Genomic DNA, 15,213 nt, shown 5'->3' on the forward strand with positions numbered 1-15,213 from the left:
GCTTCGTCCAGTCGCAAGGCTCAGGAGAGCGTGTCCCCAGTGAGTGAGCACCTTGGAGAAAGCAGCATAGGCCAGCGCCATTTTGGCTGCTGGGGGGGAATTGGTTGTAGCTAGGGGAGAAGAGAAATAACAGCCGATATTTAGGTTCTGATGTCTCTCCCATGTACTCCTGCCCCCCTGACATTATATACCTGAGGCTCTAAAGTAAAGAATGAGTGCCCTGGATCACTTTTGAAAGTAACGGAATGCAGGAGCTCCTAATGCACACTCCTCACTCAGTTATATTCCAGACACCCCCCCAGATTAACCTTGCTGTTTTTCAGAGGTGCCTGTGATCTTTCATCTAGAGCAGAGATATGCAATTAGCGGACCTCCAGCTGTTGCAGAACTACAAGTCCCATGAGGCATAGCTCTGACAGCCACAAGCATGACACCCGGGGCAGAGGCAGGAAGGGAGTTGTAGTTTTGCAACAGCACCTCTGTAGTTTTGCAACAGCTGGAGGTCCACTAATTGCATATCCCTGATCTAGAGTGTAGGCACTCTAAGACAGGAAGTGTTACTGGCCAAATCTCTAAGTGAATATAAGGGGGGAAAAACAAAAGAAATAAAACAAATGCAGCCCCAGCATTTAAGGATAGGTAAGCTGACCCCCGCTCTTTAGGGGATGGCGGTGTCCCCGTACTGCTCAGTGGACCTGGTAGGCCCTGAAGCAGTAGGGGGAACAAAGACACCAGGAGGACACACACGACATATAACAAGACCAAAGAATCACAAACGTAGTTGCCTTTTTATACATTCCTATCTTTACTTCTGACGATGCTGTTAAAAATATTACAGTATAAACATATATGTAAGACCGGCTGGTCATCAAAATTGCTACCTCTGTGTCCTAACATGTATACACTGTTTGTTTTTGTTTTTTTGTTTACAATAAAAATTATCTGATTTAAAAAAAAAAAAGGATTGGTAAGCTGCAACACTTTCTCAAAAAGTAACCTTACTTATTGTTATCACTTACACTAGGAGGGTCTCTGAGCTGCCAGGCCTTTCTTAAAGGGTGTTTTTTCTTTATCTGTACAAAGATTTTGAGATCCAGGCCTTCATGCCTTAAGTTTTGTACTCCTTGCACCTTAAAGTCATCAAGACTATCATTTTCTTCCAACCGCCCCTTTACCTTACTGGCTTCTTTGGGAACAACTGGTAGAGTTCTGTGCTAGATTGCCCCTCAGGACCCCTCCTTGGTATAGGAAGGAAGTGGCTTGGTTCCCTTTTTCTTTCTGTCCCTGGTGAAGGCCACATCTGGAAGCAGCTCCTCCCCTTCCTTTGACAGGGACCTGCACAGGCAGCTCAGGTTCCCAGTCAAGGTCTGGGTGCGTGCACTGTCTACTCTATAGGTTATTTGTGGCAGGGGCTCAAGCAGATATATATATATATATATATATATATATATATATATATATATATATATATATATATATATATATATATACACACTTTTTTTTTTTTTTTTTTATGTAAGTTATTTTTTTCCTCCTTCACTTATCAGCATTTTTCTGCAACAAGTGAAACCCTCGCTGTCAATGCACACAGTTCATTTAGCTCATTTCCAGTACTTATTTTCTCAGACATTTGACAGTTATAGTATATTTTCCATTAATTGCTTACAGTATATATTAGATGTATAGTGATGCATAGTTGATTTGTAATCTATTTAGTTTGTTATGGTAAAAATAAGGTGACAGCAGTGATGGGAAAGTTTTGGTTAGAACTCTAATACTGTTTCTTTCACAGGATTATATACACAGAGTGGGAAGGACTGCGCGTGCTGGAAGGTCAGGAAAAGCAATTACTTTTGTAACACAGTAAGTAGTTTTAATCATTGCAGCTATAAATACAATGATACAAACTTATTAAAAGTATATCTAAAGCTATTTTTTCAAGTTTTGGATAGAGATGGAATGGTTAATATCACTCAGATTTTTTTTAATGTCTCTGTCTGAAACTATCTTCTGTTGATAGAGGATCCTAAAGATATAAGTTAGGGGAAATCCCCTGTTAAAGCCAAAGCCAAATTCAAGGTTAATTTTACTTTAACCACTTCAAGACCAAGCCTATTTCTGACACTTGTTTGATAGTGTAAAGGTGCACTGATTCTATGTAGAGGGTGGGAAAAAAAACCCACAGTGATAAATATATTGCACAATAATGTGGACACAATGGGAGATCCCAGTTTATGCCTTCTTAGGGTTAACGTGTTGGAAGGAGCCAGTTGTAACATCAGAGAACACGGTCTGCACTGCAATTTTTTGCTGTAACATTTTTTAAGTGCTTTTTAAATAGATTTTTTATCAAAAGATAATGCACTATTAGTCTTCCTCCAATTTTTCATCATTCATCACGAGCTGTTAACCGGGGATCCACTTGAGCCATTCAAGGAAGGTATAGAGGAATCCAATTTATCAGGCGCAGATGAGCATCCATGCTTACTCATCCACCCGGGTCTTCTGGGAGCTGTTGTCCAATGTGAATCTCTGAAATACGGCAGACAGAGGAATGCATCCCTAAGCTGTGGATCAGCACACATGCTTGTGACCAATGTGGGTCTGGTAAGCATCCAATTTTTTATTAATTTTGAGCATGGTGGTGTCTTCATACTAAAGGATCCACACACCTTGGGATCGGCATCTGTTCGATTTTGGACTCACAATATAATTGGATGTGTTTTCAATTCATCCCATTCACTCTGCTGAATTTGATTTGCTTTCACATAGACTTTTTGGAAGCTAAGAGAGACTGCTGATATATATTTACTCTTGTCAGCTTTTTTTTTTTTTTCCGTTTTTAGATTATATACACGTTGTGTTTGAATTGCATATTGTTTGTTTTTTGATTATACACATGTGTTACAGGTCAATCTAGACCACACACTTGTTTCCTATTATCCCATTGTATCCACGTTGGGAACATTATTGTGCAATATATTTTATATCCCTGTGTTTCTTTCCCACCTTTTACATAGAATCGGCACACCTTTACACTATCAATCACTTTTCATTCCTGGTATTCAGGGTTTTTCAGGTGCAGCAAACTTAATTGGATTGTCAGTGGTTCCCTTCACCTACACACATATTTCTGACACTTGTTTACAAGTTAAAACCAGTATTTTTTACTACATACTCAGAACCCCCAAACATATATCATTTTTTAGCAAAGACCCCAGAGAATAACATAGTGGTTGTTGCAATATTTTATGTCACACAGTATTTGCGCAGCAATCTTTCAAAAGACAAATTTTTGAATAAAAATAGTAAAGTTAGCCCATTTTTTTTGCATATTGTGAAAGATGATATTACGCTGAGTAAATAGATACCTAACATGTTACACTTTGAAATTGCACGCACTCATGGAATGGCAACAAACTACGGTACTTAAAAATCTCCATAGGCGACGTTTAAAATTTAACGATTACCAGTTTAGAGTTGTAGAGAAGGTGTTTTGCTAGAGTTATTGCTCTCACTGTACCGATCGCGGCAATATCTCACATGTGTGATTTGAACACTGTTTACATTTTTTTGTATTTTTACACTGTTCATTTAAAAAAAAAAATTCTGCTAACTTTTATTTCTGTCATAGGAAATGTAAACATCCCTTGGGACAGTAATAGGTAGTGACAGGTATTCTTTTTATGGAGGCATCTGGGGTCTAAACCCCAAACCCCTCCTCTGCAAAATCGGCATTTCTTTATCGTACATTGTGGGACACAGGGTTAGACTATTATTCCTGACTGGACTATATGCCATCTTTAGATGAATGGACACTGGTAGACCAAAGGTCTTAGACAGGAAGTCTGCCCCTATATGAACCCTCCCATATATGAAGTACTTATGTTTTTTACCAGTGTCTGCAAGGTGGGTGGGCACGTTTGTTTGAGCTCTCTTGAGCTCCAGGTCTTGAGTCCCAAAATCTGGTTCTTTAATGAATCAAGGGATTGACCGATCTGATTCATTGGAGAAAAGCTTAAATAGATGGCATCCGAACCTTGCAAAGAAGCCTTGCAAGGATCCTGCGAGGTTTGCCTGTAACGCGACCTTCAGGCACTGGACCCTGTGTAGTGGTGTCCTGGACACTACAGAGCTAATGCATTCCTGCAGGGTGCTGTACAGGTCCAAGCGAGTGGACCCTAAAACATGAAAAGGGTACTCAGTCCTTGAAGGTCCTCAAATGACAGAACCCGCCATGATGGGTTAATATTGGGCTCTTAGTTTCTAAGGTTGCCCTGCGCCTGAACGAGTAAGTGAAACCCCCTTATTATTTATTGTGGGGTTACCCATGTGTTGTAACAATCTGTGCTAGACACCAGTGGGGCGGTGATCGCAGGCGGGAGCTTGGGCTAGCTGCTGTCGTTTTATTGGTACCTTTTCCTGTTGCTTTGGCTGCCATTTTTATGGATGAGTCCGCGCACGGGGATTCGCCATTGCGCACGCGTGTTCTCCATGGAGCACGTAGGCGTGCGCAGTTCTGCCGTGACCGCGTGTCCCGGCGCACAGCCATCTTATTTAAACAGAAGGTGGCTGACATGCGGAGCTTCCAAGGGACAGCTGTGGGACACAGAGCAGGCTCTGAAGCCAGTTCACTAAAGCCGTTCATTTCTCCTTACCCGGGTCATGCAAGTCCTCCAGGTGTTGGTTGGTAGGGTAAAGTGCTTAGCAGAATTGTTGCATAGGGACTTCGTGAGCCCTATTAAAGCAGAAGTAAACCCAAAATTATAAAACAGGTGGAAATGTAACACTCCCATTGGTTGTGTTCTCAACCAAACTGTCAAACCATCTAATGGCTAGTGTCATAACTGATCACATATGCAGCATCATGGCAGTTGTAGATTAAACAGAGGCAAAGATGGTAGCTTCCTTGGCTGAAAACGAGAAGGGGGTTTACTTACACTTTTTAAAGGGTTTCCCTTCTGAGGTGGTGTAAATACTAAGCCCAGGTACTACTTTCTTGTGGCTTTCAATGTCTTAAAAAAAAAGGAAACGGGCTAAGCTAATACTACAGGGAAGGGCACATCTATGTTGTCAGTAGATCCTGAGGAGCCTAGTCAATACCCTAGGGTTGTATCCCCTGAAAGACCATAGACTTCCGGGCAATCTGAGCCGCTGCACCTGTCTGGTATTGTGCATACTGCCAACGCTGCTGCTACAGCCTTTGTCACCAGGAATGATCTGTCCTCAGCTCTAGCCGGGTTAGAGGACAGGATTGCTGGCATGATGGCCTCCATCTTGCGGTGGCAAGAAGCGTGACAGATTCCCCTCCCCTGATCCTCCAAATTGGAGCAGGAATGGGTTGATGAAGGGGAAGAGCTAAATGCTAAGGATTCTGTGGAGGGCCAGACAGGTGAGTCTGCTTCTGAGGAATCTGGGCCAGATGATGTCTAGTTGGTATTTGCCTCCCAGTCGCAGAGGCTTTTGATCCAGGCTCTTACCGAGATGGTTTGTTCTGCCTTTGTTACCTCCTGCTGAGGTTTCTGAGCCTCCGTGGTCCTCTTTGGGGTCCCTGAGGCCTCCTCAGGCTGCACAGGCTTTCCCCTTGCACCCACTATTGGAATAGGCGGTGTATGCTGACTGGGAACATCCTAACAGGATTTTCATTCTTCCTAAGACGTTTTCCCTTTTTATATCCCATGGAGGAAAAGTTTAAGAAATGGAGCATGCCATCCGTAGATGCGGCAGTCTCTTCCTTAAACAGGAACTTAACTTGTCCGGTGGATAACGCACAGGGTTTGAAGGACCCTGTTGACAAGAAACCGGAGTCACTATTAAGGGCTTCCTTTTCTTTGGCCAGTTCAGCTATTCAGCCAGCTGTCGCAGTAATTGGAGTCTGCCAGCCCTTAAAAGATCAGGTCAGACTGCCTAACGGATCTAACCAGGAAGATGTTCCTGCTCATAGTAAGGCGGATATACCTCGAGCACTGTGTTTTGTTGTAGATGCCTTGAATGATTCAATGCAGCAGGTCTCTCCTTTGGCTCTCCTGTCTGTACACATGTGCAGGCTTCTGTGGCTTAAGAACTGGTCAGCTGAGCTTCCTTGTACGAAGTTGTTGGCATGGATCCCCTTCCATGGGGAATGTTTGATGATTTAGACAAATATATCCAAAAGATTTCTGGAGGGAAGAGCTTTCTACTTCCTGTGAAGGGAAGGACCAGGCGTCCCTCATTTAAAATTTCAGGGACTGCTTCCTCAGGTGTCTTAGCACCAAGGCAGTTCTGCCACCAACAGGGCGCTAGAGCCAGGGGCAAGCCGCACGGCCAGAGGAAACCCTGGGTCCAAAACTCTTCTAAACTCGGCACCAAGCCCTCCTTTTGAGGGGGTGCCCCCACTCTTATCTGGTGGGTGAAAGGCTGCTTCACTTTGCGGACGTTTGGAGAACAGTGGTTCCGGACGAGTGGGTCATTTCGACAGTATCCCGCAGTTACAAGCTGGAATTGCGGCGGTTTACTCCTCTGCGGTTTCTAAGATCCAACGTTCCTTCAGATTCACCAAAAAGACTTATTGTTTCAGGCACTAGATCATTTCGGGCATCAGGGAGTGATTATACAGGTCCCTGTATCCGAAAGGGGTGCGTGGTTTTGTTCAAACCTGTTCACGGTTCAAAAACCAAATGGGTACACAAGGCCCATTTTGGATCTAAGATCCCTGAACCAGTATTTATTCCAGTCCTTTTCGAATGGAGTCAGTCTGCTCGGTAGTAGCCTCACTCCAGATGGTAGACTTTTTAGCCTTCATCTATTTATCTTTAAACCTCATCAGAGGTTCCTGCAATTTGCAGCAGAGGAACGTCCTTTCCAGTGTGTGGCACTGCCGTTTGGGCTTGCCACAGCACCCTGGGTGTTTACAAAGGTCCTAGCACCAGTACTAGGTCTTTTAAGGGCTCAGTGGATCTTGGTGCCCGGATACTTGGATGACCTCCTGCTCAGAAATCACTCACTGCAGGCCCTAGAACCGAGCGTAGCCTGCACAGTGCGGTATTTAGAAAAACTGGTCTGGGTCATAAATTCTGAAAAGTCAGCCTTGGGACCAGCTCAGAGTCTGAAGTATTTAGGTCTGATCCTAGATATGGTCCAGGTAAGGGTATTTTTGCCTCCTGTAAAGATCTGTGCCCTGAAGGATCAGGTGTGTCGGGTAAGCAGCACCAGACAAGCCTGCATTCGGCTCTGTATGAGTCTTCTGGGAAGGATGGTGTCCTCCTTCGAGGCAGTTCCCTACACCCAGTTCCATTCCAGGCCTATACAGCAAGACCTCTTGTCGGCTTGGACCAGGAGAGCGCTGGCCCTGGATTATCCCATGTCCTTATCTTCCCGGTCGTGCTTAAGCCTAAGCTGGTGGTTGCAGCATCAGAACCTACAAAGGGGAAGATCCTTTCTTCGGGTGTCTTGGAGAGTGCTGACCAGACGCCAGCCTCTCAGGCTGGAGAGCGACCCTATAGGGCAGGGATATGCAATTAGCAGACCTTCAGCTGTTGCAGAACTACGAGTCCCATGAGGCATAGCAAGACTCTGCCTCTGGGTGTCATGCTTGTGGCTGTCAGAGGCATGACGGGACTTGTTGTTTTTCAACAGCTGGAGGTCCGCTAATTGCATATCTCTGCTATAGGGGCTCAGAGGAGATAGTCAAGAGCAGAGCCTGCCCATCAACATCCTGGAGTTGCCGGCGGTACATCTGGCCCTACGGCCCTGGATGGGTGGAGCTTCAGGACTGTTCTATCGAGGTTCAGTCCGACAATGCCACGGCGGTGACCTATATCAACCAACAGGGCGGTACCAGGAGTCGTTCAGCTCAGGAGGAGGTGAACCACATATTGGTCTGGAATATCTGCGGTCCATATCCCTGGGGTAGAGAACTGGAAGGCAGATTATCTCAGCAGATCTGCCCAGGGTAGTGGTCCCTACACACGAACGTGTCCCGGGAAACTTGCCAGTGCTAGAGATGGCCAGATGTCAATCTATTAGCATCCAGGTTCAACAACGAGCTACATTAGTTTGTGTCCCGAACAAGGGATACCCTGGCAATCAGAGCAGATGCTTTGGTAGTTCCATGGAGCCAGTTTTCCCTGGTTTATGCTTTCCCCCGATGCCTCTCCTTCTACATTTGTTGCACAGGATTCAGAGAGAAGGGGTTCCAGTCATTCTGGGAGCACCGCCCTGGCCCAGAAGGCCCTGGTTCCTAGGGATCGGGGGATTGGAAATAGACGGGCCATGGACGCTTCTGTGCTGCCCTGATCAACTGTCTCAAGGTTCTATATTCCACTCCAATTTCAGTCTCTAAATTTGACGGCATGGCTATTAAAGTCAAGGTGTTGAAGGATCGTGGCATCTCAGGACCGGTGGTGTCTACCCTAGTGAATGCCAGGAAAGCGGTCACTAGGAAGATCTATTATAAGGTCTTGAAGACTTATATTGCTTGGTGTGACACCAGAAAATGGCATCCTCAGAAATATGTGATTGGGAGAGATCTCTTTTCTACAGTTGGCTGTGGAAATTAGGTTGGCTTTGAGTACAATCAGGGGTCAGATTTCAGCCTTGTCTGCATTCTTCCAAAGGCCTTTAGCTGCCCATTCGCTGATCCAAACCTTTATGCAGGGGGCAACTAGTTTGCTTCCCCTCATTAAGTCACCTATGTGTCCTTGAGACTTAAATTTGGTGCTGTCTGTGTTACAGAAACAACCATTTGAGCCCATCAAGGAAATTCCATTAATTTTGCTGTCATGCAAGCTAGACCTCCTGATGGCCATCACCTTGGCTAGAAGGGTGTCGGAGTTGGCGGCACTTTTATGTAGGGAACCATACTTCATCCTTCACCATGACAAGGTGGTGGTGCATCCTATTCCATCCTTGCCAAAGGTGGTGTTTGAATCAAGACATTGTGCCTTCCTATTTCTCTCAGCCTGGTTCGGCGGAAGAGAGACGATTGCATTCCTCGGACGTAGTTTGGACAGTCAGTGTTTATTTGTCTAGATCTGAGGTTCAGACTCCTTTTTTATTTTGCCGGAGGGACCCAAGAAGGGGCAGGCAGCTTCCAAAGCTTCCATTGCCCATTGGGTCTGCCAGTTGGTCATTCAGGCCTATGGTCTGAAATATAAGGCTCTTCCCTTTAGGGTGAGAGCTCATTCTACCCGGGGTGTGAGGACCTCCTGGGCTTTTCACCATCAGGCATCTATGGCTCAGATTTGTAAAGGCTGCTACCTGGTCTTCAGTGCATACATTCACAAGATTTTATCAAGTGGATGTTAGAGCAGCCGAGGATTCGGGTTTCGGCCGTAGTGTACTACAGGCTGCCGTATAAAGTCTTATGACTATTTTGATTTGATTTTTGGCAGGGTGTCTCCCTCCCCTCAAGACTATTGTTCTGGGACGTCCCAGTTAGTAAGGAATAATAGCCTCTGAGTCCCGTGATGTATGATAAAGAAAAATTGTTTTATTTCATCACATTTGCCTGTAAAATCCTTTTCTTTAAATACATCACGGGACACAGAGGTCCCTCCCCTCTTTTGAGAGTTCAGTGCTTGCTACAAAACTGAAATACTTCCTTATGAGAGGCGTATATAGGGTCAGACTTCCTGTCTAAGACCTTTGTTCTACCAGTGATCATTCACCTAAAGATAGGGTATAACCCAGTAAGTAAGGAATAATAAGCCTAACTCTGTGTCCCGTTTCAAAGAAAAGGATTTTACAGGTAAATATGATGAAAAAATCCTATTTTTTGAATACCTTAGATTTTTTAAAATTGGTGCAGTTGGCTGCCGAGTAACTGGAAGTGACGCTGCTTTCCGGTTATTACATTGGAGGCCCGATCAAAGCCGAATCGGGACTCCGGCCAGCCGGAATGCGTGCCTGGTGGTCATTCGGGTCTCCCAGTGGGACAGGAGACCCGGGCAGAGCCGCATAAGGTGGCAGGAGGGGGACATCCCCTCCTGCTGCTTGTAAGAACAGCCGAGTGGCTCATTAGACGTATCGGCTGTTCTCACTCAAAAGCCGTCTGCTAGCTCTAAAAAAACGGTACCGGGGTGATGCCTCTGGCTGCAGGCATCGCCCCAGTACAGCCACTTCAATAAAATTAAGTACAGGTACGTGATTTTCCATGAAGTGGTTACCGTATATACTCTAGTATAGGCCGACCGGAAAATAAGCAGAGGCACCTATTTTTACCACAAAAAACTGGGAAAACATATTGACTCTAGTATATGCCTAGGGTGGAAAAATGCAGCAGCTACTGGGTAAACTGTGCCCATTTGCAGTCTAATTGTGCCCATTTGTAGTCTTAATGTGCCCAGTTGTAGTCTCACTGTGCCCATTTGCAGCCGTACCTTTCATTATTAAAACAGCGTGCGTCTCCCGCTGTGTAATGCATTCTGTTCGGCCGTCCATTGTAACAAAGCCCCGCCTCCTCCTCGTCTGTGATAGGCGGAACACTGATACAGTTTCCCAGCATCATATCAGTGTTCCTCTATCACAGACGGACGAGGAGGAGGTGCGGCTTTGTTTCAGTGGACGGCTGAACAGACTGCATTACACAGTGGGAGATGCCTTTCATTACTAAAACAGCGTGCGTCTCCCGCTGTGTAATGCAGTCTGTTCAGCCGTCCATTGAAACAAAGCCCCACCTCCTCCTCATCCGTCCGTGATAGAGGAACACTGATACGATGCTGAGAAACTGTATCAGTGTTCCCCCTATCACAGACGAGGTGGAGGCGGGGCTTTGTTACAATGGACGGCCGAACAGAATGCATTGCACAGCGGGAGACACTCTGTTTCTGTAATGAAAGGTACAGTTCGCTCGAGTATAAGCCGAGGGAGTTTTTCAGCCAAGAAAATGGGCTGAAAAACTTGGCTTATACTCGAGTATATGATAACTAGTGTAGAGGCAGGTAGATGATGTCATAATTTCCACATCAGATAAACAGAGGAAGCCTTCTATTTATGCATAATTATACAAGGCTTCCTAAGAATGTCTGAGAAGCACTCAGCCCAAATCGATTTTGTTCTGGCAACATATGCCATACTCCTGCTGGAGCACAGTGCTGCATACTGTATGTATATGATGCTGCAACAGTATGATGCAGTGCTGACTGCTCTAGAATAGCTTAGTTATGGAAATAGTTCATTTGGGCCAGCGTGGGGCAAACAACCTATTTAGAGTGAAGGGTTTTTATCAGACACTCAACATCTGCAGGAGCAGCCCTGTTCTTTGTTGAAAAGAAAGACTCTACCTTGCGGCCATCCATCGATTACAGGGACTTGAATAATATCACTATTAAAAAACATTATCTACTGTCCTTGATCTCTGAAATGTTGCAAAGACTCCGTTCTGCAAAAATTTTTACAAAACTAGACTTGCAGAGGTAAATCACCTTGTCCACATTTGTCAAGAAGCTGAATGGGAAACTGCATTTAGAACCAGATATAGGCGTTTTGAGTTTTTGGTTATGCCTTTTGGCCTTTGCAGCATTCCTAAAACTTTTCAACACTTCATCAATGATGTTTTTCGGGATATGTTGGACCAGTTTGTGATTGCCTATCTGGATAATATTCTCATCTTTTCCAGTAACCTGAAGGAGCATCACTGTGCTCTCTGCTCTCACCCTAACGATCGCGACGGTGCCTCACATGTGTTATTTCAACACTGTTGATGTTTACAGGCATGACTTGCGTACGTGGTTTCTTTGGCGCATGAGGTCGCGGGGACAGGAGTGCTTGAAAAAACTGATTTTTAAAACGGCTTACCTGTAAAATCCTTTTCTTGGAGTACATCACGGGACACAGAGCACCATATTAATGACTATGTGGGTTATACGCTTACCTTTAGGTGATTGGACCCTGGCAACCAATAGTAAGACGGTTCCTCCCATATAACCCCTCCTATACCGGAAGTACCTCAGTTTTGTAGCAAACAATGACGATCCCAGAAAGAGGGGAGGGACCTCTTTGTCCCGTGATGTACTCCAAGAAAAGGATTTTACAGGTAAGCTGTTTTAAAAATCCATTTTTCTTTATCGTACATCACGGGACACAGAGCACCATAATAATGACTATGTGGGATGTCCTAAAGCAATGCACCTAAGGCGGGGAACTCATTATCCCTAAGCCCAAGAGAGAGAGAGAGAGAGAAAATGGATCCCGAGAAGATCAAAGCAGTGGTAGATTGAATGTTAAGGAAATGCAACAATTTGCCAACTTCTACAGAAAATTCATAAGAAAGTTCTCTAAGGTAAAAGCACCACTTACACAGCTGACAAAGAAAGGGGTATTCTTTGTGTGGTCATCTGAGGCACAGACTGCTTTTAGTAAGCTAAAGACTCTTCACTTCTGCACCAGTATTGGTACATCCTGATCCCAAACTACCTTTTATCGTGGAGGTGGATGCCTCAGACTCTGCCTTGGGAGCTATCCTTTCTCAGAGAAAAGATGCAGCTTCATCCTTGTGCTTACTTCTCTCATTTTAATGTCTTCAGCCCAAAGGAATTATGACTTTGCTGGCAATTAAGGAAGCCTTTTCTGAATGGAGGCATCTATCCTGTAACTGTTCTCACTGATCCTAAAAATTTGGAATTTGTCAGGGCTGGGCTCAGCCCTTCCTTCTCTGAGCTGGCTGCTCAGCTGTCGGCTAATTGCCTGCTCCCATCTCTCTCCACAGTTACCCAGCTGTTGTTGATTCTGCTCGTCAGTCCTGCCTACTTAAAGCCGTCCAGCTCTCTTGATCTCTGCCTTCGCCTTTGTCAACATCACAGAGACTTTCTCCTGCGTTCCTGTTGAAGACTTGCTCGGCTGACGTTCCTTCTGGCTCCTGATCCTGCTTACTGTACTAATACGTTTATCTCTGGCTCTCTGACATTTGCTTGGCTGACTACCCGATCCGGTTACTGAACTCTAGCTTGTTTTGGCTATGCTTACTCTGTTTACCCTATTATTAAACAAGTGTGATTTAACTTTACTTCTGTCTCGGTCTGATTCATGGTTCCTGATAGAATTCAGTCGTTCTGCCAATAGTGTCTTCTAGACAAGCACGTTTGTCTCTATTTTGCAGGTTCAATTTTATTATCTCATATTGACCTGGATCAAGGAATGGTAAGGCCAATGCCGTATCAAGGATGCTGTCTAAGCCTCTCCAGGAAGGCGACTCTGAATGTACAATCCTTTCTCAAAAGAACTTCCTAGGGTCCACAAGTTTCAAGACATCCTTAGTTCAAAGGGGGCTATGAGAATGACCCACTTGTCAATCATCCTCCTAAGGACATTAATCTTGAATACGAGAATGGCCTTTGGACTCAGAGACAATGTGCTTATGTACCTGGCACAGGTTGAAGCCCTCAGGTTAATTAATTACTTTAAACTTGTGGGACATTTTGGGTTTTCTAAGACAGAAGAACTTTTATCACGTTTCTTTTGGTGGCCTCGTTACAAGAGAAATTTCAAAAGCAATGTGGCCTCATGCCTGACCTGTGCACGCAATAAGACCCCCCGAGCTTCTCTTTTGGGGTTCGCCCAGCCGCTCCCTGTTCCATCAAAACCGTGGGGGTCAATTTCTATTGACTTTGTGGTAGCTTTACCTCCCTTAAAACAAATGACCACTATCTTAGTCGGTGGCCGTTCACCAAGATGACTAATTTTACCAAGATGACTAATCAAACTGTGGAGCAGTACCTTCAATGTTTTGTCAGTTATCTTCAGGATGACTGGGTGGAAAATCTTCCTACAGCAGTGTTTGCTTATAACAATTCTAAACATGGCTCCACTTCTCAAAGTCTTTTTTACCTAAACATCGGGTATCATCCAGTTTTTTTTCCTGATTTCCCTATCTCAACTCCTATTCTTGCTGTTACCCATGGACTACACTACAGGAGTTTCGGGGAAAATTGATATCCTGAATGAGGCTTAGTACTGTTACAAGCAGGCTGCTGACTGACATCGCATGTCACCTCCTACATTTCATGTGGGTGACAAAGTTTGGTTATCTACTAAAAATTAGCAACTGCTGAACTGGGGCAAAAATTTGTAGGACCTTTCACATATCATTACTTAAAGCTTTTGGTGAAAAATACTTTTTTTGGAAGAATTCTTCCACCTCCTCCACCTGTTAAGGTACAGGGTAAAGAAGAATTTGTGTTGGAGAAAATTCTTGATTCCAGAGTCTTTAGGAACAAATTACAATATCTGATCCAATGGGAAGAATATAGGCCAGAAGAAAATTCTTGGGAGCCTGAGGAGAATGTTCATGCCCCTAGAATAATAAGAGTTGCACCAGAGATTTTCTCACACACCTGGCTTTAAGACGTAAGGGGGCATCCTTGGGGGGGGGGGGGGGGGAGTCCTGTCAGGGCCTAGTCTTCAGCCTTGGACTTCTGCTGTGACTGGCAATGGCTATTCTCACTGAACTACAGTACCTAAGATGCTGGACGACAGCACCCTGTCTGATCCATTGGACAACCCTGCCTTGTGCCTTGACTTCTGTTGAACCTTGAATCCTTTGCTTCTCCCATGAACTTCCTGATTTAAGCCATGTCTTTGCACTTCCTGTTTGCCAGATTATTGTGCTCTCTCCAGCCCATATCGCTCTCTTTCCTGCTGTAATTCCTATCTTTGCTACCACTCATTACAGACCCTTGGCTTGTTCCTCGACTATGCTTCTGCCTGATCCAAACCAGCAACTACTCGTTACTGACCTTTGGCTTGTTTACTGACTACGCCTCTGTTTGATCCTTACCAGCTATATCCACTTCTGGACCTTGGCTTACTTGCCTAATGGAGCAATCCTGAGGACCGTGACCTGGTACTAACATGCAGCTAAGTTAATCTTCACCATCAGGAGCTCTGGTGAACCCCGGTTAGTACTTAGACCCCACACCGCAGGTGGGCCCGCGTCGTCCACCAGGGTGATCCGCTTGTATACCTATCCTGCTGGTCGGTGGAAGTACTGCTATAGCAACTGATCTTTGAGCCTGATCGTGACACCTGATGCCATCTCTTCCCCAATGGGTAATTGGTACCCAGCCATCCACATGTTCTAAGAGAAAATGTGATTCATCAGACCATTGTTTATCTTAGGAACAGACTTCCCTTTGTTCGTTAAACTTTGGGACTATGTGACTTTCCTGCTTCCTTTAACCACTTGCCGACCGCCGCACGCTGATGTACGTCCAAAGTTTGCTGGCGGATATCGTTGTT

The 15,213-nt window shown here is 44.9% G+C and overlaps 1 protein-coding gene across 2 annotated transcripts in view; it reads left to right on the forward strand.

The window, feature by feature from the left end:
- Positions 1-15,213, forward strand: part of DDX47 (DEAD-box helicase 47) — a 582,234-nt gene that overhangs the window by 449,899 nt on the left and 117,122 nt on the right. For both annotated transcript variants that reach the window (XM_073592664.1, XM_073592663.1), the window contains one exon: positions 1,793-1,863. In XM_073592664.1, the coding sequence (XP_073448765.1) occupies positions 1,793-1,863 (71 nt within the window). The remainder of the gene's footprint in view (positions 1-1,792; positions 1,864-15,213) is intronic.

This window comes from Aquarana catesbeiana, linkage group LG07 (genome assembly GCF_042186555.1).
Source record: "Aquarana catesbeiana isolate 2022-GZ linkage group LG07, ASM4218655v1, whole genome shotgun sequence".
NCBI classification, from domain to species: Eukaryota; Metazoa; Chordata; class Amphibia; order Anura; family Ranidae; genus Aquarana; species Aquarana catesbeiana.